We start from the raw sequence: 26162 nt of genomic DNA on the forward strand, positions 1-26162 counted from the left end.
GGTCTTTTGCTGAAGAGAAAAATGAAATTCCTTGAGGCCTATGACTCCTCTAAGGTTAGCAACAAAACTGGGACTGAAGCTGAATCTGCTGGCAGCTTGGGGACCCGAGTTTTGGGATGTCACTGTGATCTGACCATCCACCATTGTACTGTCAGATGCCCAGTGGGCCTGGGGAAGCAGGAAAACGTAGCAATGTGTGTGAGGGGGGGTGCGGGGAGGGAGTGTGGGTTCTGGAGCCTGCCTATGTGGGTTCCAATTGCCTCCTGGCTGTGAAATCCTGTGTAAATTACTAAAACTCTCTGTTTCCTAATCTGTGAAGGGGGAAGCAGGATAAGAATGGGTCTGATCTCGTAGGAAAGTTGCCCAATTGGAAGGAGCTGATGAATTAATACATTGAAAGCACTTGGAATGATTCCCGTATTCAGAAAGGTAGCCACGAAGACGATGAAGGTGATGGCATACTTTCTAGAACACCAACGTGGAGTCGATGCTCATTTTCCTTTGCTTTCTGGGTATTTCAGCAAAAAAGCCTAAGAAGCCGGCCCTGCCTTAGGAGCCCAGGTTCTGAGACGCCTGTGTGGCCGTCCAGCTGGAAAGGGGGATGATTGCAGGATTAGTTGGATGGGGGGAGGAGCCTTGGCCATTTTTAAGGTTATGGATAAGAAATGAGAAGGAAATAGTTATTCGATTTTTGCATTCCCCTTTCTGCACTTAGCAGCCAAGATTCTGACATGGGAGGGGAGCCAGTGTGGGGAAGCTGAGTGAGTCTGGGGGGCATTGGCTGGTGGGGGAGAGCACAGGGAAGGTCCCTCCCCTCCTCTGCCCTTCACTGCCCAGCACAGGCCCACCCCATGCCTCAATCCTGGTGGCAGACAGCTCCCCTGACATCTTTCCATCACGGTTTTGTCATGAGGTTGCCATAAATCTCATTGAAAAGGTGCCTGTCTGGGCAGAGTGCTCAGGGGACAGTGTACACAGCGCCCCTCTCCCGTCCCCAGCTTCTGATGGTGACATGCTGAGCATGATCTGAGACAGCACAAAGACATCCAGGCTGGTACTTTTCCACATGACTTGAATTGTCTCAAGGAGCCCAGAGATGTGACCCCGGAAACTGAGCAACTGTGGGCCTTTGCCACTGATGAGACAGTGACCTCGTCAGAGCTCCTCACGTCCCGCCTGAGTTTGCTTGTCACCTGGATCCCTGAAGGGGCATCTGGACCATGAAACCCAGGGCAGTGGGAGTCAGTGGAGGTGGGCGGCTGCTGTGGGACCCCCAGAGAAAGGGGGGCTTCTCTGGGAGGCCAACACCACTCCCCGCCTGGCTCAGGTGCTCTGAGTGGGGCTCCAAATGCCTCCGCACCCCCTGCACTGGGTGGGAGGTGTCGGCAGGCCAAGCAGGGCTCCTGCGTGTGGGCAGAGGGGTTTACACTGGCAGCTGTGGCCAAGTCCTCAGGCTCCGGTCAGACGACCCGAAGGCTCCAGCGCTGGGTCCGCAGAGGCAGCTCTGTCCCAGGTGGAAACACTTGTGTGAATGACCTGGCAGGTGGAGTGTACCTGTGGGTCAGGGCGGGGCATCTCCGTGGGCCAGGAGCTGGTCAGCAGAGCAACATATGTTCTGAGGCAGGGGCCTTGGGACCCTTCAGCTCCAAACACGGCAGCTGTGCTGAGGACCACAGCGGGCATTTTGGCATCTTGTGCCTGCTGGATCCCTGAAGGGGCATCTTGTGCCCGCCTGGATCCCTGAAGGGGCATCTGGACCATGAAATGGTCCATCTTGTGAACATTAAAAGCACCCCCTCTGGGCAGACACAATCCTGCAGGGAGTGCATTTGTGGGAATGAACAAAAGGCACCTCTTCATCCTGGCAGTGGCCAGCCAGGTGCGTGGCAGCACAGCAAGCTAGCCCGCTAGCCCGGGCTGGATCTCAGGCGCACTTGCCCCTCGTTAGAGTCTCTTGTGCAGTGAAGAACCTACATAGCTGCACATGGCTGCCCTGCTCACTTCCTTTCCAGGAGTCGGCCAGTACTTGTGTACTACCTTGCCCTCCTTTTTAGCACCCCCCCCATGTTTATTCTGGGCTGTAGGAAGCAGGGCGGGCACCAGGACCCCCAGACGCAGGGCCGGTTGGGAAGGTGGGCTTCTGCAGCCTGTGGGTCCCTCGGGGGCTCAGACTCTGAGGGGCTCTTCTCTCAGTAACTTAGGGGTGCCGCCAGGCCGGGGGAACTGCCCGCTCACTGTGCCGCTGCCTTTCGACCTCATCTACACCGACTACCACGGCCTACAGCAGATGAAGCAGCACATGGGACTGTCCTTCAAGAAGTACCGGTGAGAGGGCCACGGGCGGTGGTGGCAGCATGCAGCAGCCCCCCCCCCAGCCTGCCCCCGCGTTCTGGCTGCCAGCTGGCCCCCAGGGTGGGAGAATTGCATGGTCCCGGGTTCTGCAGTGGAAGGAAGGCTCTGTCTGCCTTCTGCCCTGCCCCTCCCCACCATCATCATCCTCCAAGGAGCTCTGCTTCCCAGCTAACTCGGGGACAATTAATAAACCACAGGGAGTCCTCCAGTGGCCCTCTGCTTCCTGGCAGGCTGAGGGGTGGGGGTCAGAGGTTACCTAGATGGGGTGGGGGCAGAGGAATTGCGGGGAGGAGTGGGAGTGAATGGGCCAGTGGACAGGGGCTGTGACCTCTGCTGTGTGGGGGCCCAGCCCCCACCCCTCCCTGTCTAGAGGAAGGCCAGTGCCTTCTCTGGTCTCTGCACTCAGCAGGACACGGGTTTAATTTAGCACAGGGAGCCCTGCTATTTATTACCTTTGCTCCAGTCCCGATGACTATCCCACATGATTTTATTAGGGAAAAAAAGTGACAGGCGGCGTTATTGCTTTTATTATTAATGCATGTTCTCTGAGCACTCGGTGCCTCCTCCTCCCGCCCTGCTCCTTCTCTGGGGGAATAGTGCCGATGTCAGCACTCTGTGGGCGATTCTGGGTCACCGGGAAGGAGCAGGGTGAGGGAGCTGCACGTGGGGCGTCTGAGTCTCAGGTGCCCACTCATGGCGGTGGATGGATGGAGGGGATGGCCCTGGGGCTGTGGCCATTGAGAGCAGCCTCAGGATGGTTCAGAGCTGGGAGGTCCACCTGAAATGGTCAGACTCACAGAGGAGAGGGGACTTCGAGGCACTGCCTTCCCAAAGATGGGTTTGTGGCAGTGGCTTGTCCCCCCAGGGCCCTACCCTTCTGCATCTCAGCCAGGATAGGCCAGGCCCATCCTGGGGGTGGCAGGCTCCTGGGCAGAGGGGCTGTAGCCTCAAGTGACTGTTGCTTCCTGCCCAGGAAAGTGCAAATTGGACAGGTGACCCCTGCGGCATTGGGGAGGGACCTCCCCTCCTAGGCTCCCTGGGGGCAGCTGTAATAACTAACAGCTTCTGGGTCAGTGGTTCATGGTTCAGATGTATCCACGTGGCCCTGAGATAACCGGGCTGTTGTCCCCACCTGACAGGTGGGGAAGCTGACCCAGAGAGCTTAAGGCACCTGCCTGTGGTCACACAGCTAGGTAGTGTCTGAGCCCAAGCTCTGACCACACATTGTATGACCTGACCAGCCATTGGCTGCTTGCAGTGGGAAGTTGCTGACCCTGGTTCCTGGTCCTGGGGGGGCAGGTGCCGAATCCGGGTCATCGACACCTTTGGGACAGAACCTGCGTACAACCACGAGGAGTATGCCACGCTGCACGGCTACCGGACCAACTGGGGCTACTGGAACCTCAACCCCAAGCAGTTCATGACTATGTTCCGTGAGTGTCCTGGCCAGATGGCGTGGGCGGGGATCAGAGCAGCTGGGGCCTCTCGTGGTTCTCAGAGGTGGCACCGCAGGAGGCAGGGTCTCATCCCTCGCTGTCTTCTCCCCCCTGGGCAGGGGGTGGGACACGCCAGGCATGGGTCTCCCCAAGGAAAGCCTCCTTCCCCTTTTAGCCAACGTGTGAGCTGGGAAGGATGCCTCTGCCGGTGCTTAGGGAGCAGGGAGCATGGAGGGAGCAGCCTGGGGGCTTCCAGCCTGGCTTGGAGGAACCTGGGGACCTTTCCAACAGCAGCAGGACATGGCCTTTGTCCTCTAGGAGCACACGTGGCTCTCGGAGAGTGGCTGAGCACAGTTCCAAGACAAAGAGATTCTGCGGCCTTTCAGAAAGAGAGGCCGAAAGTGGACTGGGTGGTGAAGGGGCAGGACACACAGGCTTTACTAAGAGGAGGGAACAGATGTAGTGAAGGTGGATGTGGAAAGAACCGCAAGCTCTTCAGTAGGCTCCAACGTTGGCTTAAATGGGAAGTGAGGCTGTAGGCAGAGGCTGGGTCCCCTGTGGTCCCCCTCAGATGTGGGCGTCAGGCAAGGAATGCAATTAGAGCTGATCTTTAGCTATTTTTAATGCGACTTTGAAACATATACACACACCGACTTACCCTCTTAAATGCAGCATACTGGAAATAACCTTTACTTGACAACTCAGGGTCAATTCTCTATCTCCCTGGCACAGGGGCCAGCCCTGGGGGGATGGCAGAGGTGTGCAGAGCTGTGTCCCCTTGCTAAGTGGCCTCTTCTGTCACTGTTTGATGTCGCGCTTTTTCTCCTTGTTGGGAGCCTATCAGCTGTCACTTTTAATTGTTGTCAGTGAATCTGCCTCTAGCAGCATCTTGCACGAAATTTGTGGCTCTTTGAAGGCTCTGGGTCAGAAAGGCAGATAAACACCCTTGGCAGGATTGTCTCTAAATTAAAGTTCCAAGCAGGGTCCTGAGGGACTCGCTGTAAGGAAAGTAGCTGATCTTTACTTAGCCTGTCAAGTAAATGCATCCCTTTCAGATGCTTAGGGTCTTCTGTTGACTTACTGTCCAGGTTCTAGGCTATGGTAGAGGCGGGGGCAGTTTCGGGGTACGTAAGTGATGGTTTGATGGGATCCCAGAATGTTGGGAAGGCGGGAAGTTTCCTTGGAATCCTGATGAGGAAACTGAGGCCCGGAGAGGCTGGGTCCCATGTGAGGTCACAAGGCCCTGTGGGGACCGGACTCCCTCCCCAGGGCGCATTGCAAGGTTGCATGAGCCTTCTCCAAGAGAAAAGTGACTGTCCTAACAGGTCATCTGATGACAGTGTGCTCCTGGGGAGTGAACGGAGTGGGGAGGGTCCCAAGGAGCAGATTGTGGAGGGGAGGGAAGTGGGAGGAAGTGGTGGTGCTCCAGGCGGCGGAAAAAGCATCTGTGATGCAGACAGGAAACACTATAGAGTTAAGAGCCTTGGAAAATTAGCTCACTCAGAAGGGAAGCAGTGAGCTATGAGGCTGGAAAGGACAGGGAGGGCCTGGGAGCAGAGGGTGGGGGTCTTTTAGCAAAGGTTCCTGACTTTACATCGGACACTGTAATCCGAGGTTCACTGTAGGTTCTTGAGCTGGGGAATGTCGTGGAGAAAAGGTTTTTTGAGACACATGATTCTGGCAGACTGCAGATGGTCAAAGGAGCAGTGGTAGAGGAGGGGAAGCAGGAGATGGATTAGAGGCTTCTGCAATAATCTCTTAACCCAGTGAGAAAATGGGGACATGTCCCGGGGTAGAGCCCACTGGACGTGGTGGTCAAAACCTGGCAAACTCAGTCATCCTCCAAAACTCCAATCAAATGTCTCCTCTTTGTCATCACTTTCACTGATCCCCTCATCTCCTATTCCAGGCAGCTTGTTTTCATAACTCTTAAACCTAATTCTGTTAAAGCATATATTGAAGCATATGAGTATTATTTGCTTATCCATTTATATCTGCTAATAGATTATGAATCACTCAAAAAGGAGCCATTGACTGATGATTTATCTTTATTTCCCTAGAGCCTATCGAGGTCCTCAGAAAATGTTAATTGATTGAATAAATTAAAGAAAGGGAAAACAAAAGCCAGAGAAACTTGCCGGTTTTAATGAGGTACCAGTGCAGGAAGGAATTCATGAGCAGACCTCTTTCCCATCTAGCCAGTGGATTTCCCCAGTGAGCTACCTGGGAGGCTGGCTGCCTCTCCTGGCCTTACCCTTGCCCTGGCCCCAGAAGCTGTATGCTTAATGGTCTCTGTCATTTTAATTGGTTGCAATACTCCTGTCCCACACCCACTGGTTTTGCTAATTGTATCCTAAATGTGCTCCTTCCGGTGCAGTTGGTGGAATGAAGGATTCTTCAGCTCTGAGAATAGGGAGGAAGTGGCACTCAGGGAATGAGGCCTGGCTGGCAGCCGGAGCTGGAGCCAGAGGGGCAGGAGAGAGGATGGGGGCCGAGCAGAGAAAGGTGGTCAGGGAGGGTCTGGTCTGCCTTCCTGGGGCCCCTCCCCACCTGGGACACAACTGCTGCTGGTGCCCTGACCACGGCAGCACTAACTCCAGGCCCCTGGGGCCCCTCCTTATGCCTCTGAAGCTCTAAGAAGAGCTCTTTTGTCTGCAACCAACAAAGACCCATCCACGGTGGTCAAATTTTGAGTCCCAAGAATGTGTGAGCTTTCTGGACACTTGGAGGGGAAACCATCACCTCTGCTAAGATGCACCAGACATTGATTGTGCCTTTTTGTGGGTGTTCAGGGGTGGGGAGAAATACTACTTGAAATCCACACATTTAATTAAAGTATACATCCCAGTTTCGGAAATGCTGCTCAAGTGTGAAAAACATGCATCTAGAATGAAGAAGCGGGGTAATTAGGATCAGGGCTGTTCTGGGAAGTCCAGAATGTGTGGCTGCTGCCACCCTACTGGCCACAGCCTCTCCCACCCGGGAAAGTCGAGTAGATTTGATGGGGCGCAATAAATACTCTCTCCGAGATTGCACCTGGTGCCTTGCAAATGATGGCACTTGTGCCTCCACCTCCGTTGCTGCCATGCAGACACTGACCGGTGGTGACACTCGGGCTTGTCTGAGGAATTGGAGCAGGAGCCCAAATGCACCCCCTGGGCTGGAGTGCTGGGTTCTGGGGATGAGAGGAAGCCACGAGCTTTAAGGGAGGCCTGACCACAGTGGATGGGGCTGCAAAGGGAGGGTGCATGGACCCCAGAAAAGGCTTCTGGAAGGAGAGAGCGTGGCATGTTTGGGGGGGGCTGACGGCTGAATAGGATTTCCTCGTCCAATAAAAGGGAGGAGGACACGCCAGGCAGAGGAAAGGGAGGGGCAGACCTCAGAGGTGTGAGAGTGGAGATGTGCCCACACATTCATGAACCAGCAGCCAGCTGTCCCAGGTGCCGGGGACACAGAAGTGAACAAGACAGCTCCTGCATTCACGGGGCTTATATCCTGACAACAGTACACAAACAAATCAATATACAACGTCTAGTCAGTGAGCACCATGTCGAAGACTAAGGGCCTCGTGAATAGAGACCTGTATGAGAGAGGGAGTGTGCCTGCAGTGTCTGGGTCGGGGGTGGTATGAGGTGCTGTCGAAGGGGCGAGGACAGGGGACAGATCCTGACATCCTTGTGGGGACTTTGGCTTATGGGGCCATTGCAGCGTTTTGTGTAGGGAAGGGACCTGATCAGACCTACATTTGAAAGGATCGCTCAGGAGAAAAGACAATGCCAAGAGGACTGCAGAAACGGGGCAGCAGTCACAGTGGTCCAGGACCAGGGCACAGTGATGGCAGTGATGGGAGAAACCCCACCTGGGATAGCAGGCTCTGCTGATGGATGCACGCGGAGTGAGAGCAGAGGGAGGAGCCAAAGCAAACGGGAAGCGGGACTGTGATGAGAGCAGGGTCCTGGCTGGGTCACATGGGCCCTTGGCTTCATCCGTCCCGTGCCTCAGTTTCCTCATCTGAAAACAAGCAAGGGGGACTAGGTGACCTCTCAGATTTCCTTCTGCTCCAAGACTCTGACCGTCTCTGGAGAGGGACAAGCTCAGGGCCAGGGCACAGATGGGTCATCTCCCTCCCCACCAGCCCCCTTCCGCATCCCTGCCAAGCGGGACCCCTCCCATGGGAGCTGTCCTGATAGGCCCAGGTGTGTCCTTGGCTGTCTGGTGACCCCCTCCTGACCTGTGATCTGGCTGCAGCTCACACCCCGGACAACTCCTTCATGGGCTTCGTGTCTGAGGAGCTCAACGAGACGGAGAAGCAGCTCATCAAAGATGGCAAGGCCAGCAACATGGCCGTTGTGTACGGCAAGGAGGCGAGTATCTGGAAGGTGAGCATGGCTGCTGCGAGCCGGCCCAGGCACCAGTCAGCCCCTCCCGGGCCCCCAGGCACCAGTCAGCCCCTCCCGGGCCCCAGGCACCAGTCAGCCCCTCCCGGGCCCCAGGCACCAGTCAGCCCCTCCCGGGCCCCAGGCACCAGTCAGCCCCTCCCGGGCCCCAGGCACCAGTCAGCCCCTCCCGGGCCCCAGGCACCAGTCAGCCCCTCCCGGGCCCCAGGCACCAGTCAGCCCCTCCCGGGCCCCAGGCACCAGTCAGCCCCTCCCAGGCCCCAGGCACCAGTCAGCCCCTCCCGGGCCCCAGGCACCAGTCAGCCCCTCCCGGGCCCCCAGGCACTCCCGCCTCCAGGACTCGGCTTCCATCCATCAGAAAAGAGGTCCCTAGCTGCCGTAGGAAGTACTGTCCTGGAGGCTCGTAATTTGTCCCCCTCGTCACCTCCATTCTCTGCCACAAGCTCAAATGCCCTTTGTGGAGGAGTGCGACCTAACCCTCACCCCTCCCTAGGATGGATCCACAAACACTACGCCCAGCAAAGGGGGTTTGCGCTAGACTTGGAGACTCTGTGGGATGGGAGGCACTGGAGAAGGCAGGAGAGGAGTTGAGATTGGAACCCCATCTTCAGGGCGGGGTCCCCAGAAAAGTGCTGCCCGTGTGGGAGGTGCCCACTTACCCGGTCACTGACCTGTTCTCTCTCCTCTTTTCTCTGCGCCCTGGCAACGAGGCAGCTCCAGGTACGGTGATTTTGCTGCGCGCTCCTTCCTCCTCCCACTCCCCTCCCCTCTCCTGCAGTCTCCCCGGGGGTGCTCCGGAATCGGCTCGCTGGGGCTCGTGGCTCCTGGGGACGGACCGAGGTAGGGACGAGGGTGGTGGGGACAGCAGGGTTCCAGGTCTCTTTCCTGTGCCCTCTGTGAAGCGAGAGACAGGCGCCTGGAGGTCAGGGTCCAGTATGGTGGACACAGGGCAGCTCCTAGGACGGCTTATTGACCTGAGGCAGGTAGTGAGGTAAAGGTTGGTAATCAAGATGCCGACCACGGCAAACTTATTCTCAGACTGTATTGCTTAGGATAAGGTTGAGAGCTAATAGTGATTTAAACAAGATGGAAATATGTTTTCTTCCCTGTTCAGACTCTCGTGTCAGCCCAGGGCCGGTGTGGACCTCCTCGGTCTTCTCACCTGTGGACCTGCACTGTTTAGTTTCCACCCCAAGTCTTGGGTCGTGGTTTAAGATGGCCACAAACATCTCAGTCATTCCATGTGCACTCCAGCCAACAAGGAGGAGGAAGGGGCCAAGAAGGGCCACGTTTATGGATGCTGCCTGGACATTACACTGTCTCTTTCCCACACTGTCCCCTGGCTAGATCCCAGCCACGCAGCCCTGCCCCCTTTCAGGGGACATGGGAAGGGGCTCTGCTCCAGGCAGCCATATGCCCAGCTCAGTGCTGTCATTCTGTGACTGAGGAAGGAGGAGAAAGGAGAGATTACGGGGACATCTCATGGTCTGTGTCACAACCCTACGAAGTCATGGCAGCAGCTAATATTCCTTCACTCAGAGCTTACTGTGTCCTAGGTGCTCATTTATTTGCCACACTGTGAGGCAGGTACCACATGTTATCATGTCCTCTTACACATGAGGAACCCAGGCACAGGTCAGAGTGACAAGCTAGTAACAGGCAGAGCTGGGATTCGAACCCACATCTAATTCCAGAGCCAGCACACTTATCTCCAGCTCTGCATAGCCTCCCCCCTTAGGGAGCAGTGGATCGTGGCAGAGAGAAACTCTGGAGGCAGGATTGAAGGCCCCAGACCTGGGTTGAGATGTCAGTACCCACTGTGGGCTGTGGGGACAGGGACGAGAGGCCCTTCTCATAGGAAGCCCAACAAGCTGGCTGCCAGGGAAGCCTGGGGCCTCTGGGAAGGGGGATAGCACAAACTGTGTCTGCTTTTACCAGAAAACACTGTTAAGAAACTCCCCCAAGAGGATGAGCGGTTATGATATGGGAGGACAAAGGTTTTATCTCTAGCCCTGGAACCTCTGTGGTAGCCGGGAGCAAAGCTGTTTATCAGGAGGCCTCAAAGAAGCTGCTTCCAAAAAAAGACAGCTTTGCTCTGGTCTTTGTGACAGAAGTCAGAGGTGGCTGGATGGTAGGAGGATGAAAGCAGCGTCCTGGGACCAATGCTGTCCAGAGTTCAGGGGCCCTGGTGGCAGAGAAGTGGAGGAGGGAGGTGACACCAGGTCATCACATCCTATGGAAGTGGCAGCCAGGATCAGGGTGAGGGTTTTGGGGGCCGCAGAGGCCTGTCTGGTTCTGGGTCCCCAGGAAGCAGAGCTTGAGGCTCAGGCTTAGATAATGCTCTTTTATTAGAGCATGAAGTGCCAGGGAGCGGGAGTGAGGCCCGGAGAGAGACAGCCGGCTCAGGCGCAGGGCAAGGCCTCCCTGTGGCTGGAGGACACATTGCAAACCTCAGAAGAGCCGTCTGCGGGAGCCAGGAGGGTTTTCAAACTGCAGGTTGCAACCCGTGGATGAGTCACGAAATTTACGCAGAGCTCTGGGGTTTTGTTCCTCAGCTTTATTGAAGTAAAATTGACAAAGAAAAATGACATGCACTTAAGGTGTACAACACAACGGCTTGAAACGTGTCATGTTGTGAAATAAGGACCACAATCAAGTTCATTAACACATCCATCACCTCACATCGTTATGTTTTTTTTGGTGTGGAGAACACCACAAATTTCTCAGCAAATTTCAAGTATGATTAACTACAGTTGCCATGCTGTACATCAGATCCCTGAACTGACTCATCTTGTAATTGGAGGTTGGTACCCTTTGACCAACGTCTTCACAGGTCCCTGTGACCCCAGCCCCTGGCACCACCTTGCTACTCTTTATTTCTGTGAGTTCAACTTTTTTAGATTCCACGTGTAAGTGAGACCATACAGTATTTGTCCTTTTCTGTCAATTCAGAGTGTTAGCTAGCCTTTTAAAATGAAATAGAATGACAAATAATAGAATTGTAGAATATCAGAGGACCTTATATGTATTGATAAATATGGTTTTGTGAAACTTGAAGTTTACATACAAATGTGTGTGTGTGTGTGTGTGTGTGTGTGTGTGTGTGATGGGAAAATGTTGCTGAATAGTATATGTAACACGAACCCATTTGTGCACATGTATGTGTTTCAAAGAAAATGTCTATATGCTAATAATGCATCACAAATCTGAGGAAGGTACACAAAAAGCTTAATCATAGCTGCTTCAGATAATGGGATTAGGAAGTAGAGTGGGGAATTTAGCATTTTCTTCATACTTTACTTTGCTGTTGAGTTTTTTTTTCTGTGAGCATGCTCAGTTTTAAAGTAAATAGTCCTTTTACATTTAGTGTAGTTACTGATATATTTGGCTTTGAATCTACCATCTTACTAGTTGATTTCTATTTCTTTTTCTTGCCTGTTCCATGCTCTTTTTCCTCTTATTTCTTATCTTTTTTTCCATTGATATATATATATATATATATATATATATATATATATATATATATATATTTAAATCCACTCCCCATTAGCTGAGTAATTATACTCCCTTAGTGGCTCCCCTAAAAATTATAGCATGCATCCTTGACTTGTCAAAGTCTAATATAAATCAACACTTTTACCTTTTATGGGGTAAGAAAAGAACCTTAACATGCTTTAATTGTATCTCTCCAGCTTATATGCTTATTTTATTTTAATTTCCTAAAATTTTTCTAAGCTGTCTTTATTTCACCTTTATTCTTGGAGGATATGTTTGCAGTGTACGGAATTCTAGCTGCGTGGTTATTTTCTTTCAGCATTATGAAAATATTCTATTGTCTTCTGCCTTCTATCATTTTGTTTGAGGAGTCAATGTATGTTCCTTTAAAGGTAATTTGTCTTTTTTCCTCTGCCTGCTTTTACAACCCTTTTGGTTTTCAGCGATTTTACTATGATTTGCCTCTGTTTTTTTTATTTTTTATTTATCCTACCTGGAGTTTGTGGATCTTTTTGAACCTGTGGTTTGATCTTTCACTAGTTTTAGAAAATTCTCAGCTATTATCTCTTTAAGTATTGCTCTGGCCCAATCTCTCTCCTTCATTTGTCAGACTCCATTTACACATCCATTAGGTCTTACATTCCTTTCTGTAATTTCCACCCTTTAGTTTCTCTGTACTTCATTCTGGATATTTTCTTTTGTTCATTCACTAAATGAATTCTCTCTTCAACTGTGTTTAATCTTCTATTAAATCCGTCATTTAGTTATTCATGTCAGTCATTGTACCTTTAATTTCTAGCATTTCCACTTGGTTTCAAATCTTATCTTCTATTTCCTTGACTATAGTCAGCATGTTTATCTTAAAGTCTGTATCTGGTAACTAACTCCAGCTTCTAGCTCTCCTATGGGTCTTTTTATTGTCTGTTTCTCTTGGATTTTGATCATATAGTCTGGTCTCCTCATGTACTTGATTTTTTTAAAAATCAAGGTATTTCAATCTTTTAATTTAAAAATGGATTTTTAACAGCTTTATTGAGGTATAATTGACATGCAATACAGTAAGTATGTTTAAATGTATAATTTTATAATTTTTGACATATATACTGGTGAGACCATCACCACAGTCGTGATGGTGATATAGCCACCTCCCCTGAAATTTTCCTTCATCCCTTTGGCATCTCTTCCTCCTGTCTCTCCTCCTCATCTCCACGCTACCAGTGATTTGCTTTCTGTCACTAGATTAGTTTTCATTTTCTATAATTTTATATAAATGGAATCATATGGCATATACTCATTTTGTGTGGATTTTCTCCCTGAGCATAATTATTTTGAGAGTCATCCATATTGTTGCATGTATCAATAGTTTTTCCTTTTTCATAGCCAAGTAATATTCCATTGTATGGATTTACCGCTCTTTGTTTATCCGTTCACCTATTAATGGGCATTTGGGTTGTTTCCAGCATTTGGCTGTTACAAATAAAACTGCTGTGAACATTCACGTGCAAATCTTTGAATGGACATATGCCCTTATTTCTCTTGGTGAAATATCTACAAGTGGAATGGCTGGGTTATATTGTAAAATTATTTAACTGTTTAACTTTTTAACAAAAGTGGTTGTACCATTTTACAGTCCTACCAGCAGTATATGAGAGTTCCAGCTCCTTTAGAAATTCATCAATACTGATTATGGTCAATCTTCTTAGTTTTAGCCATTCTAACAGGTATGCAATGGTGTCTTCTATGGTTTTAATTTGTAATTCCCTAATGACTGATTTTGAAGATATTTTTGTGTGCTTATTCGTTTTCCATATATCGTTTTTTGCTGAAATGTCTTTTTAAAAATTCTGCCCATTTTAAAAATGGGGTCATTCATTTTGTTGTTGAGCTGTTAGAGTTCTTTATATATTCTGGAATATAAGTCCTTTATCAAATATGTGCTTTGCAAATATTTTCTCCCAGTGTGTGGTTTGCCTCTCTCTTAACAGCATCTTTCAAAGAGCAAAAGTTCTTCATTTTAATGAAGTTCAGTGTTTCCTTTTATGGACTGTGCTTTTGGTGTCGTACCTAAGATAGCTTTGTCTAACCCAAGGTCACAAAGATTTTTTTCCTATGTTTTCGTCTATACATTTTATAGTTTTAGGTTTTACATTTAAGTCTGTGATTCATTTTGAATTAACTTTTATATATGATATGAAGTATGGATTCAAGTTCTATTTCTTTTTTTGCATATGGATATCCAGTGTCCACGACCATTTGTTAAAAAGACTATCCATTTTCCACTGATACGTCTTTGCACCTTTGCCAAAAATCAATGGATCATACACGTGTGGGTCTATTTCTGGACTCTCTCTCCTGTTCCATTGATTTATCTGTCTATCTTGATGCCAGTGTCACACCATCTTAGTTGCTGTAGCATTATAGTAAGTCTTGAAATCAGGTAATATAAGTCTGCTCACTTTCTTCTTATTTTTCAAATTGTTTTATAGGTATATTCTAGGTCCCTTCCATTTTTAAATGAGTTTCAGAATCAGTGTGTCAATTTCTACAAAACAAGCCTGCTGGGGTTTTGATTGGGATTTCATTGGTACCTTTTTATTTTTGTGTTTTGATTCCTGGAAAATGAGTATGAAAAATTATAGAAATCATTTGATGCTCTTTTCTTCCCGAGAGGATTTACTTTTACTTCTACTCTGGGTTTTCGGCTGTGGGCTCTAGCAATCCCGGATCACCTTAGTCAATGATAGTGATTGAGATGATTTAAAACAGATTCAGTACCTCAAACGACCACCCTAGTCCTGGTCCACCCTTTCTTCCGAGGTGTAATTCCTTCGAGTTCCAACCCAGTGCATGGGGTTTCCATCAGGGTTCACTCCCCTTGGCAGGGAACTCTGCCTTCTGTCCCCCCGCTCTGCAAGGCCACCAGAAACTCTGCTCCATCACCTAAATGCTGTCCCCAGAATCAGCAGGTACCCCAGAGGGAAAACTGACCCCAACACTGGCTGCAACAGTCTCCTTTCCTTTTTCTCCTGGATCTTGGCCTTGAAATTCCTCATTCTCTGGTAGATTTTCAGGGCCTTCACAGATGTTTTCACATGTTCCCAGCTTTCCTGGTTGTTCTCAGAGGCAGAGCTAATCTTCATTACCTAGTGTGCCACTACCCAAAATGGAAGGCCTCCTTATGAAAAATTTATCATTTGTTTTTCAAAACATGAATTATTAATTATTTTGATGTGTATCAATAACATTCTTCAAGAGCTGTAGTTTATAGACCAAACCCGGGCTGAAGCTCCTTGCAGACTGACAGTGGGAGAACCGTGGGTTCTTTTTCTCTGACCTGTTGGCCTGCTGGGAACCAGCCCTCCCTGAAAAGAGCCCCCTCCTGTAAGCCGCCCTTCTCCAAGATCCTGAAGCTACTTTCCTGTCAGCTTATCCCTGCCTCTCTTCTGTGAGCCTCAAAACCCCCCAGAAGTAGAAGCCAGCAGTAGATTCTGTGCTTATCATATCCCTTTACGAGGCCTTATACTGACTGCAGCTCCCAGCTCAGGGCCTGGCCGTAGGGTCACATGGGACCCAGAGGCTGAGGTGTTATCTGTTCATCTATGCTCTGCCTCCCTTTATCTCCTTCCCCTGAAGGCTGGGTCTGTTTCCAGCCCCCTTGGGTTGAGGAGAAGCGGAGCCTGGATTTGGGACTCTTGGATCTGGAGGGGCTGAGCCTTTGCTAGTTTGTGGGGTTTTCACTCACAGGTGTCGCCCATGAAAACAAGTACTGTCTTGACCCTGCTGTGATCCCAGCACTGAGCTCAGTGCCGATGCATAGTAGGTGCTCAATAAATACGTGTTAAATGGATGAATATGTGTATAGGTAGGTGGATGATGGATGGATGGAGGGAGGGAGGGAGAATGGATAGACAGGATGGATGGTGGGTGGATGGATAGATGCATGGGTAGAGGGAAGGATGAAGGAATGGATGGATGAGGGATGAATAGATGGGCTCCAGAGAGTCCCCATCTCCTCAGAGGTCCTTGGAGGTTATCAGGAGTTCAGGGGAGGTCAAGCAGCTCTACCTGGATGCATTTCAATGTCAGTCCTCGTAGAGCTCCTTTGGAAAGAAAACAATTCCGTGGCAAAAACAGTCCTGAAGGCTTTGGTCTTGTCCAACCTCTGCAACTCACAGACGAAGACACTGAGGCTCGGAGAGGAGAGCGGCTTTACGCAGGGTCACACAGCTAGTTAGTGTCCAAACGAGGACTGGCCCCACATCTTCCGACTTCAAGACCAGGGGTGTCTCTCCTGCCTGCTCTTCCTTCTGTGGCTGGGGCGAGACTCCCATCTCCTCCTCCTCGTCTTCCAGGGGAAGGAGAAGTTCTTGGGCATCCTGAACAAGTACATGGAGATCCATGGCACCGTGTACTACGAGAGCCAGCGGCCCCCCGAGGTCCCAGCCTTCGTGAAGAACCACGGCCTTTTGCCACAGCCTGAGTTCCAGCAGCTGCTGCGCAAAGCCAAGGTGAGCCACCCCCTTCACCCTCCTCACACCAGCCCGGCCACAGACCCCGAGGGGGTCGCCCCTACATCCCGCCAGCCTCACTCACAACCCCTTCCATGTGTAGACTGGCCCAAGCTTGCTCCGCTGTCCTCAGCCTCATGTCCGGGGCTGGCCAGAGCTGGGGGCAGGAATGGGGGTGCATGCCAAGCAGGGGAGGCCCCACAGTGAAAGGCTCAGGGACGGGGAAGAGGAGTTGGGCTCCCCACCCGCCCCTTGTCAGTACCAGTCTAGCCCAATGGACTTCTGGGTCAGGCCCCGCTTTTGGAGCCACTGGGGAGGGATGGTTGGGCAGGGGGCCTCCTAGCTAGAGTTCTGTTGGGCCATTAGTTCTGACTGACTGCTTCTAGAAGTCCCTGAGCTGTATTCCTGGGGCAGCGGCTGGCACAGTGGGCAGGGCCCTGCTGTTGGCCCTGAGTGTCAGCTGGGGGCTGAGGCTGGAGAGTCTCTAGCCAGTTTCCAGGTCCTTTTCTGATCTCACCATGGCTTCTTTTCTTGGGCTTCTTGGATGTATACGTGTGTGTATAGGTGTTGGGGTGGGGAGAGGGTACCTTTGTGCAGTGAACACCCTAAACGACCTTCCACGGCAGCCGTTGGTTCCGAATCATTTACTGAGTGCCCTCTGGAGGCCAGCTTTTTGGGCAGTCCCAGCACGAGTTAGGTGCTGAAGGAATGTTTTTAGGGTAAAAGCGTAAAGGTCCTTTGAGGTCAGCTGTAGGTGTGGGTCTGAAGCCGTCTAAACGCGAGTCCCTCACTCTTTTTTCCTCCCTTAGCTTGTTAGAGCAGGAAGAGGCGATTGATATTACCTAATCGGACCCCCTCATTTTACAAATGGGGAAAGGGGGGCCTAGAGAGGGGAAGTGCTTGTCATGGCTCCCAGCTCGTCTGTCCCCGCTCACTCTCTCCTGTGAATGTCCCAGCCCCAACCTTGCCCCTGGCTTCCCGAGGCTCCTGGGCTGTGGTGCCCAGCTTTCCCTGAGCACGTTGCCACCTGGCTTCTTCAGCTCTTCGTAGGGTTCGGCTTCCCCTATGAGGGCCCCGCCCCGCTGGAGGCCATCGCCAACGGCTGTGTCTTCCTGCAGCCCCGCTTCAGCCCGCCCCACAGCTCCCTCAACCACGAGTTCTTCCGAGGCAAGCCCACCTCCAGAGAGGTGAGTGGGAAGGCCCCAGGCCCCAGAGGGGGAGGATCTGACATGGGGACGCCTGCAGCTCCTGGAAGGGGGAGACTGCAGCGTGGGGTGAAGGGACAAATGGGTGGGGATGCCTCCCCTTAGCCCTGCCCAGCCTGGCAGGCCAGGGGGAGCTGCCTGTGGCCCCACCCCGGCCAGGTGTTCTCCCAGCATCCCTATGCAGAGAACTTCATCGGCAAGCCCCACGTGTGGACCGTTGACTATAACAACTCGGAGGAGTTTGAAGCAGCCATCAAGGCCATCATGAGAAGCCAGGTGAGAGTCAGCCGGGTCGGTCCGCCCCAGCCCACACGGTGCGTCTTTGCTATGATCAGAAAAGGATGCCCCTCTTGTGAATTCAGACTTACAGGCCTGGGTGGCATAAATCCCCACTCACCAACGTGGGGGACAGGGGAGGGGGAAATGCGTTTGTGCAGTGTACCACTGTCATGCGGGGGACCCTGCTCGCTGCGCCATTTGTCGTGCGGGGCGGCCTGCAGGGTCTCTGCTCCCGCTCCCCATACAAGAACGCAGGACATGGTGAGGCCAAAAAGGAACACCCACGGAGCCATAGGTAGGGGAGTCATACCACTTTATTCTCTCTGGCGGCACTATACTCTCACTGGAGACTGGATACACACTGTCCGCAAACCGCCATCCACACTTGCCAGCCCAGCCGCCATCTTCTTGCTAGCCCCATTCTTTTTTCTCCTTCTCCTTCTCTCTCTCTCAAACCGCCATCTTTCTTCTCTCTTCTTCGTAGCCACAGCAGTTATATTGTGGCCAATGGCTCACTGGTTACAGCTGACAGCCAACTAGCCACAGCTGATGGCCATGCAATCACAATTGGCCATTTACTACCTGAGCCAGCACCTGTCTATGTGAGGCCGAGAGCCTGGAAACTACTTTCTGGGGCTCCGCCCCCACACTCCACCCCTACAGGCTCTCGCCTCACAATCTACGCGACAAGCGTCTTCCGCGAGGGGACCTGTGCGAGGAGCCTGGGGGTGAATGCAATATCCTGGACACAGCCAGGCTCTCTGGGCACAGCCAGGGTTTGTCAGGGCACCACCAGTGCTTCTGGGCACGGCCAGACTTCCTGGACTTCTTAGGGTACCACCTGTCTTCCCGGACACAGCCAGGGTTTCTCAGGGCACCACCAGTACTCCTGGGCACAGCCAGACTTCCTGGACTTCTTAGGGTACCACCTGTCTTCCCGGACACAGCCAGGGTTTCTCAGGGCACCACCAGTACTCCTGGGCACTGCCAGACTTCCTGGACTTCTTAGGGTACCACCTGTCTTCCCGGACACAGCCAGGGTTTCTCAGGGCACCACCAGTACTCCTGGGCACTGCCAGACTTCCTGGACTTCTTAGGGTACCACTAGTTTCCCCGGGCACAGCTAGGATTTCTCAGGGCACTGCCACTTTCTCTGGGAACAGCCACACTTCCTGGACACAGCCAGGGCTCTCAGGGCACTGCCACTCTCTCTGGGAACAGCCCGACTTCCTGGACACAGCCAGGGCTTCTCAGGGCACCACCACTCTCTGTGGGAACAGCCCGACTTCCTGGGCACAGCCAGGGTACCTTCAGGGCTCTACTACTCTCTCTGGGAACAGCCCGACTTCCTGGGCACAGCCAGGGTACCTTCAGGGCTCTACTACTCTCTCTGGGAACAGCCCGACTTCCTGGGCACAGCCAGGGTACCTTCAGGGCTCTACTACTCTCTCTGGGAACAGCCCGACTTCCTGGGCACAGCCAGGGTATCTTCAGGGCTCAGCCAGACCTCTCAGCGCACTGCCACTCTCTCTGTGCCTCTCAGGGTACCCTGCTGGAACAACAGCGACTCACAATCAAGGTGCTTACATATTCTCAATGGTGGCCAGTCAAGAGACAAAAGCAAATATCCCCCAGTTCCACTAACTACAGTTCCCAAACAAACAGTCAAGCGGTCCATTAAATTAGGGATGGAAGACAATTCCCCATAGTCCATAGTCATTCACCAGGGCTGTCCTGGGGGTGAGGGATGACCTTGACCTCACCCTCATCTTCCACGGAGGACTCAGCAAGCGTTACCTCCTGGGACTATAAGTCCTGCATCCGGGCTGCCTGAGCAGGAACTTCCCTGGCCCACAGGGCTGCAACGACCTTCGCTTTCTCCGGCCTGTGCTGGTTGGGGAACCGTCCACATCTTTCCACCTCTCCACGGGGCTCCATCTCTGCAGCAGCTGCATGGCTTTTCCTGTGCTGGTGGGAGAACCGTCCACGTCCTCCCACCCCTCCACGGGGGTCCAGCTCTCCGGCAGCTGCTCCTCCTGGTCTTCCTCAGACTCACGCAGAAACTGCTCCACCACACTTCGGAGAGCTTTGGCCGGCACCATATCCTGCCGACTACGCCATGTGTCATGCGGGGGACCCTGCTCGCTGCGCCATTTGTCGTGCGGGGCGGCCTGCAGGGTCTCTGCTCCCGCTCCCCATACAAGAACGCAGGACATGGTGAGGCCAAAAAGGAACACCCACGGAGCCATAGGTAGGGGAGTCATACCACTTTATTCTCTCTGGCGGCACTATACTCTCACTGGAGACTGGATACACACTGTCCGCAAACCGCCATCCACACTTGCCAGCCCAGCCGCCATCTTCTTGCTAGCCCCATTCTTTTTTCTCCTTCTCCTTCTCTCTCTCTCAAACCGCCATCTTTCTTCTCTCTTCTTCGTAGCCACAGCAGTTATATTGTGGCCAATGGCTCACTGGTTACAGCTGACAGCCAACTAGCCACAGCTGATGGCCATGCAATCACAATTGGCCATTTACTACCTGAGCCAGCACCTGTCTATGTGAGGCCGAGAGCCTGGAAACTACTTTCTGGGGCTCCGCCCCCACAACCACCTTACATGGCAGCCCTGGGTTCAGAATTATTGATTGAGAGCATTCCTGGCACAAGTCAGGTGGTAAGTGAATGTTTCCAGGACGAGTGCATGGAGGTTCTTTGAACTCGTGTTGCATGTGGGCCTGTGGCCCTTTAGCAGCACACCTCAAACTATACTGTGACACGGACCAACTGGGGATCTTGTTAAAATGCCAGTTCAGATTCAGCAAGTCCAGGATGGGGCTGAAATCCTGCATTTCTAACAAGGCCTCGGGTGGTGCCAGCCCAGCGCCACCCTTTGAGTAGCAAGGGGGTAGAGCATGGCGGGTTTCCTTTAGCGCGCGCGCGTGTGTGTGTGTGTGTGTGTCGCTGTGTGTAAGTGCACGTGTGTAGGTGGGGCTGAATGTGAGGAGAGGCTCCTGAAGCCACACATGCCTTGTGCTCTCCTGGTTCCTTCGTTTGGGGAAGGGGTCAGACCCTTGAATGGCACTCTGCTCACCACCATCCCTCTGGACCCACTTCTGCTGTGGCTCAGTCGCATGGCTGAGCAAACAGAACCACTGCTGCCCAGCGTCCCCTCCCCTGCGCAACAGCACGTTCCCTGAGTGCGGCTTCCCTGGGAGGCTGTACTGCTTGGGGTGGGCCTGGGGCAGAACTGGAAACCATTAAACTTGGTAGGTCAGGGGCCGCCACAACCGAGTGACATGATAGGTTCCTTCTGCAGGGGAGAGCCCTGCCCAGGGAGGACACAGAGCCGGCCAAAGTGTCTGCTTTCCCAGGGGAAGCTGGGGCACTGCTGGGCTCAAGGGGATGGATCCCCTATGGGGTCGTGAGGGCTTAGCTTTGGGCCCAGAGCCCTGCCTTGTATCCCGACTCTGAGGCAGGGTTGCATTTTTTAGCACCCTCCCTCCCCTGCCCCTGCACTTGGTGCATCAGTCACTCCCACTGGAGACCCCAGCCTTACTTAGTCCAGCCCCTCAGCAAATGGCCCCCAAAATTCCATACCTACCCCGACCCATCCTACATCCTTCCCTCCAGTCTATTTGTGAGTGTTTTTCTAGTGAAAGTGACAAGAAGGTCACCAGGAAACTGGGTACTTATCCCCCCACCCCATCCGTCAGCCCCCTCACCTGCCCCTTCTGAGCTGAGCAAGCCAGAGCCAGCCCTCAGGGGGGGGCTCTCCAGGGAGCCTCACTGCTGAAGAAGGAAGGCTCTGTTTTGTTTCGTTTTTGAATTTGAACCCAGTTAGCCACTTGGAGCCCTTCTTAGAAGGTGCCTTCTTTCTCAGGGTCCACATTTTGCACAATCCTCCAAGGCGTCCATGCCAGAGAGCAGGGGCAGGGTAGGGGCAGGGGTGGGAGGGGCCAGAAAGGCTTTGCCCACCCCCAGGGCTCAGGTCTGGCCCAACCTCCTCGATTGTTCGGGATACCCAGCCCTGTGGAGAGCCCATTTCCATCCACAGAACAAAATGGAGGTTTTTTTGGGGGGTTGGAGGGGAACAAGTGAACGTGCTCACCCACCTATGCATTATTGCTAGTTGGACGCCCAAGAAATTGATAATATGGCTGTCCTGGGGCGGGGGCTGGGTGTCTGGGCTGGGAGGGAAACTTCTTTCATTGTTTTCCCTTTGGATTTGTTTCTTTTACATGAACGTCTGTTTAATTTTGTTAAGTAGTTAATTAAAAAATTATAATAAAAGGGTGAAAGTATTGTGAATCCACTGAGCTGAGATATACAGCTGGGCCCCAAACCATCCCACGGCCCCTCTGCTTTCAACCCCACCCTTCATGGGCCCCAAGCTGCCTCTCAGACAGTTCACCCCCCACCTGAGAATCACCTGGAGAGATGTTTACAACTCCTGGGCAGATTCCTGGGCTCACCCTGGGGTGGCCTCGGAGTGTGCATTTTAAATGTGCACCCTTAATTCTGGTAATCCTTTTAGAAAAGTGACTTAGGGACAGCTGGCAGCAGCTGAGAGAGCCAATGAGGGCCACCTTCAGGGGCCTATGGGGTGAGGGGAAGCAAGGAGGGGGAGAGGCCTAAGGCACCCAGCCATCTGTCCCCCAACTCCAGTGTAGGGGCCCTTCCTGTTGCGTCTCGGCCTCAGTGGGTTTGCCCGTTGGCATCTCTGTCAGGGTAAGGCCGTTCAAGGTGAGAGGAGAGGCCTCGTGGGCACCTGCCTCCCGCTTCCTCCCCACTCTCAGCATTACGGGCCTCAGTTCCCATAGGACCAGCACCTGCCATTCTGTTGAGACTGATTACGGGCACACCTGTAATTAGACCTAACGGGGATAATTTCCAGGCAGGCTGGCTCCTCCAGCGGGAGATTCATGGCAGGTGGGACGTGGCTGGCGGAGAATGCTCCCCTCACCCAGGGACCTTTGAATTATTGTCTGACAGCAGCTTTAAACCACATGGGGGGAATAACAGCGGGGGGGGGGCTGCTGCTGTGGAGCAGGCAGAGTGACATTTGGAGAGGAAATCTCTTCTCTAGGGGGTTTTATTTATAACCAGCGCGTGAAGCCTTGTACCCAGGAGATGTCCCCCAGAGGTGTCTGAGACCTGGGGGCAGCAGCTGGTCGCTAGGGCCTTCCTGGGCCATCGGCTCCAGAGGACAGCAGATTGCGACCAGGCTGTACTGAGCTTAGGGCTAGAGGCAGCCCCGGTACATTGGCTGTGACGTGGTAGCTGGGTGTGGGACTGGGGAATCCTCTGGGAATTTGGAACTGTCGCCACCCACAGTGCAGGTAAAGTCAGAAATGGGGACAAGGTCATATGGGTGGGGTCTCATCCCGAGAATCAGTTTTGGGGGCCAGGACCTGCTTCAAGGGCAGCAGTGGCTACTTTTCCCCTGGGACCCTCCTCAGAATGAGTGTCGGGGACGTCCCTGTGGCCAGAGGGCCCAGGATGGGCCTCCAGCCTTTCAAGGTAGGGTCTACAGGAAGCAGGGCCCACCCAACACGGCCCGAGTGGCTGTCTGACACCACCCACCTCTGATGAGGCAGGAGGGGCGTACAGACTTGGGCAGAATTGTTAGATTTAACTACCTGGGCCCAAACTTCCGGATTTCTGGAGCTGCTGTCAGGAACATGGCACAGATAGAGATGGGCTGGGCTGGCTGTGGTGCTAACACACACGTGTTGGGGGTGGGGAGGGTGAAGGCTAACGCATACCTTCCTCTGAGGTGGGGATGGTCCATCCCATGTCCTCATCTGGCCAACCCTCCAAGGTGGCTGTGGGCTGGGCCTGCGAGGGCTGATGTGAACAGGGAGGGGCTGGTCAGGTAAGAAAGGCAGGCGGTGGGGTACCTGCTCACGGGAAGTGGACACCCCCTTTATCACCTCTTCCCTCTGTTCCCCTTGCTCCTCTGGCCCCAGCGACTTACTCTACCCACTCCCATCTGCCCCAGCGTAGGCTGCTTTAAAACTTAGATATTTAGACTGACGGTCTGTGGCTTACGCTTGGGGTGTGTATGTTATGTAGCTCCCAGGAGCCTGGCCTGGGCAGGAAGCTTTACAAAAGTCATCACATTCCATCTGGCTGGGAGATGCCCCGTTGTGTAAATATTCCGTCTTCAGCAGGATACAGTCAGAGATGGGGGTGCTGTTTCCCGAGCGACTACATATACCGGGCACTGTGCCAGGCAACAGGGGATCAGTGCTGAACAAGGCCTGGTCTCGGCTCTAGAGGGGCTCATAACCTGAGAGACTCGGAGAAATTATGACACAGACGCTAATTCTATGCTGGTGGAGTCTGGGGGGCCACAAAGGAAAGTGGTCCTGTAACGGGTGGGGGCGGGGCTCAGGGACTGCTTTCTGGAGGAGGTGTCGCCTAAGAGGGGAGGCTGAATCCCTCTGGGTTGGCTGTGGGAAGAGCAGGCATCATAGCCCAGGGCCGGCTGGAGTGCTGAGTTTACCCAACGGGGAGAAGCTCAGTGCAGCTGGGACCAGCGCAGGGAGGGAGTGGAGAGGGGTCGCCTGGCCTAGGCCTCGTGGGTCCTGAGCCCCTAAGAGCCCCTGGAGGGTACACTGGGGATCAGGAAATCTGAGCACAGTCTCTGTTGGATGGGGTGGTTGGCTCCCTGGGCACAGGTTGTGGAACCCACCAGGTCTCTGCCCCCGGTGCCAAGCATGGCCGGGCCCCTGACAGCTCGGTCTCCTCTTACCCCATGTGTCTGCCTGTCTTTCCCACAGGTAGACCCCTACCTGCCCTATGAATACACCTGTGAGGGGATGCTGGAGCGAATCGAAACCTACATCCAGCACCAGGTAGGTGGGCCCTCCTCCCCTGGGACCCTCCTCAGATCAGAGGAGGGGCCAAGCCAGCACACGCCCAGGAAGCTGCCCCTGCCCTGGGCGCTGCATCCATTAAACTCCCTGCTCTTTCTCCGTCCAGTCTTTCCATTTCCTTCCTTTCCCGCAGCCGTGGGGTGGAGGTGGGCAGGGAAAGCAGTTTGGACTGCTCTGCTCAGAGGCCAGGCCTGAGGGGCCCCTGCCCTGGGTCCCCAGCTTTAGAGCTTCAACCCCATATCACAACACAGAAACATAAGGAGTTTTCCTAATTATACGTTGTTTAAAAGTTTTGCAACTAACTGAGTACATGCTAAGTATGGAAGAGTTGGTGAGACTGGCCGGGGGATTAAGACCTCTGTCCCAGAACCCCAGGAAGGGCTTGCTGCCTCGAAAGCAGAAGCCCTGCCCTCCCCCGGGGAGATCCGTACCTCCACAAGGGTCCACAGGCAGCCCAGGCAGGGCACTGCTCTTTGAGGCTCCAGGTCTCTGGGGTGATGCCTGGAAGCAAGCTGCAGGGCCTGGCTGGGCTATGGGAGCAGGTGGGCGAGTAGCTTGCTTGTAACTATTAGGTACTCAGACAGATAGTATGTGTCCTCTCTCTGTGCCTCGTGCCCGGCCTCACAAACATTAGGGGCTGGAGAGTGGTTCTAGCCCATTGCTTTACAGATGGGAATACTGAGGCCCCCAGAAGGGAGAGCTTGTTGAGGTCCGGGCCAGGGCCAGAACCTGAGACTCCGGGCTCCCAGCCACCCAAGGGATGTCGTCATCATGCCCACAGAAAAACATATGCTGGGCGCTGCTGGCCTCTGGAGCTGACCCCTGCAGGGAGAGCTCCTTGGGGCAGCCCTGTTCTCCGTTCGCACTGTAGGCGGAGCACATGAGCCCTGGGGTAGAAACCCTGAGCCTAACCCAAGGGTGACCAACAGCCAGGCAACACAGGGCAGACAGCATGGAGACAGACCCAAGTCCCAATCCTGCTTCTGCCAGCCAGCCATGAGGCCCTGGGCAGGTTCCCTGACCTCTCTGTGCCTCTGTTGCTCCCCCATAAAACAGCTGGAGATGTATCAGTACCTGTTTGGTAGGGCTGCTATGAGGAATAAATGAAATGATGCCTGGAAGCCTGCCTGACAGTCAATAAACTCCCATTGGTGATGCGATTGCGTTGCTGTAATTGTAAGGCCACTCCCCCATGTGTAGCCAGTGGCTTCCAGGTCCCATATCCCCTTCTCATCCTGCTTTCCTCCTGGCAGGACTTCTGTGCAGCCTCAGGCCCGGCCCCACCAGGGGCCCGAGCCCCACAGAGCCCCCTCGTCCTGGCGCCCAATGCCACCCATCTCGAGTGGGCCCGAGACTCCGGCTTGGCCCCCAGGGCCTGGCCCCCAGTGTACTCCCTCCGGGCCTGGCTGGCCGCCGCTGGGAGGGCCTGCACGGACACCTGCCTGGACCACGGGCTGATCTGCGAGCCCTCCTTCTTCCCCTTCCTCAACAGCCAGGACGCCTTCCAGAAGTGAGTGAGCCCCCGCCCGGCCCCCCTTCCTGGGTTGGCCCAGCTCACCAGGACATCCACCCAGGCCCCAGCCCTGCCTGCAGTGGAGGGGGGTGGTTATC

General features: G+C 53.4%; 1 protein-coding gene across 4 annotated transcripts in view; it reads left to right on the forward strand.

Annotated features, from left to right (window-relative positions):
• MGAT5B (alpha-1,6-mannosylglycoprotein 6-beta-N-acetylglucosaminyltransferase B) overlaps positions 1 to 26162 on the forward strand; it is a 68830-nt gene that overhangs the window by 40755 nt on the left and 1913 nt on the right. For 3 of the 4 annotated variants that reach the window (XM_074319630.2, XM_074319632.2, XM_074319629.2), the window contains 8 exons: positions 2194 to 2325; positions 3652 to 3785; positions 8037 to 8167; positions 16033 to 16188; positions 17229 to 17375; positions 17553 to 17669; positions 24456 to 24530; positions 25805 to 26061. In XM_074319630.2, the coding sequence (XP_074175731.2) occupies positions 2194 to 2325; positions 3652 to 3785; positions 8037 to 8167; positions 16033 to 16188; positions 17229 to 17375; positions 17553 to 17669; positions 24456 to 24530; positions 25805 to 26061 (1149 nt within the window). The remainder of the gene's footprint in view (positions 1 to 2193; positions 2326 to 3651; positions 3786 to 8036; positions 8168 to 16032; positions 16189 to 17228; positions 17376 to 17552; positions 17670 to 24455; positions 24531 to 25804; positions 26062 to 26162) is intronic. The other variant, XM_074319631.2, reaches the window with a different exon arrangement.

The sequence above is a fragment of the Rhinolophus sinicus genome, chromosome 12 (genome assembly GCF_057876585.1).
Source record: "Rhinolophus sinicus isolate RSI-liver-muscle chromosome 12, RSI-T2T, whole genome shotgun sequence".
Taxonomy (NCBI): Eukaryota; Metazoa; Chordata; class Mammalia; order Chiroptera; family Rhinolophidae; genus Rhinolophus; species Rhinolophus sinicus.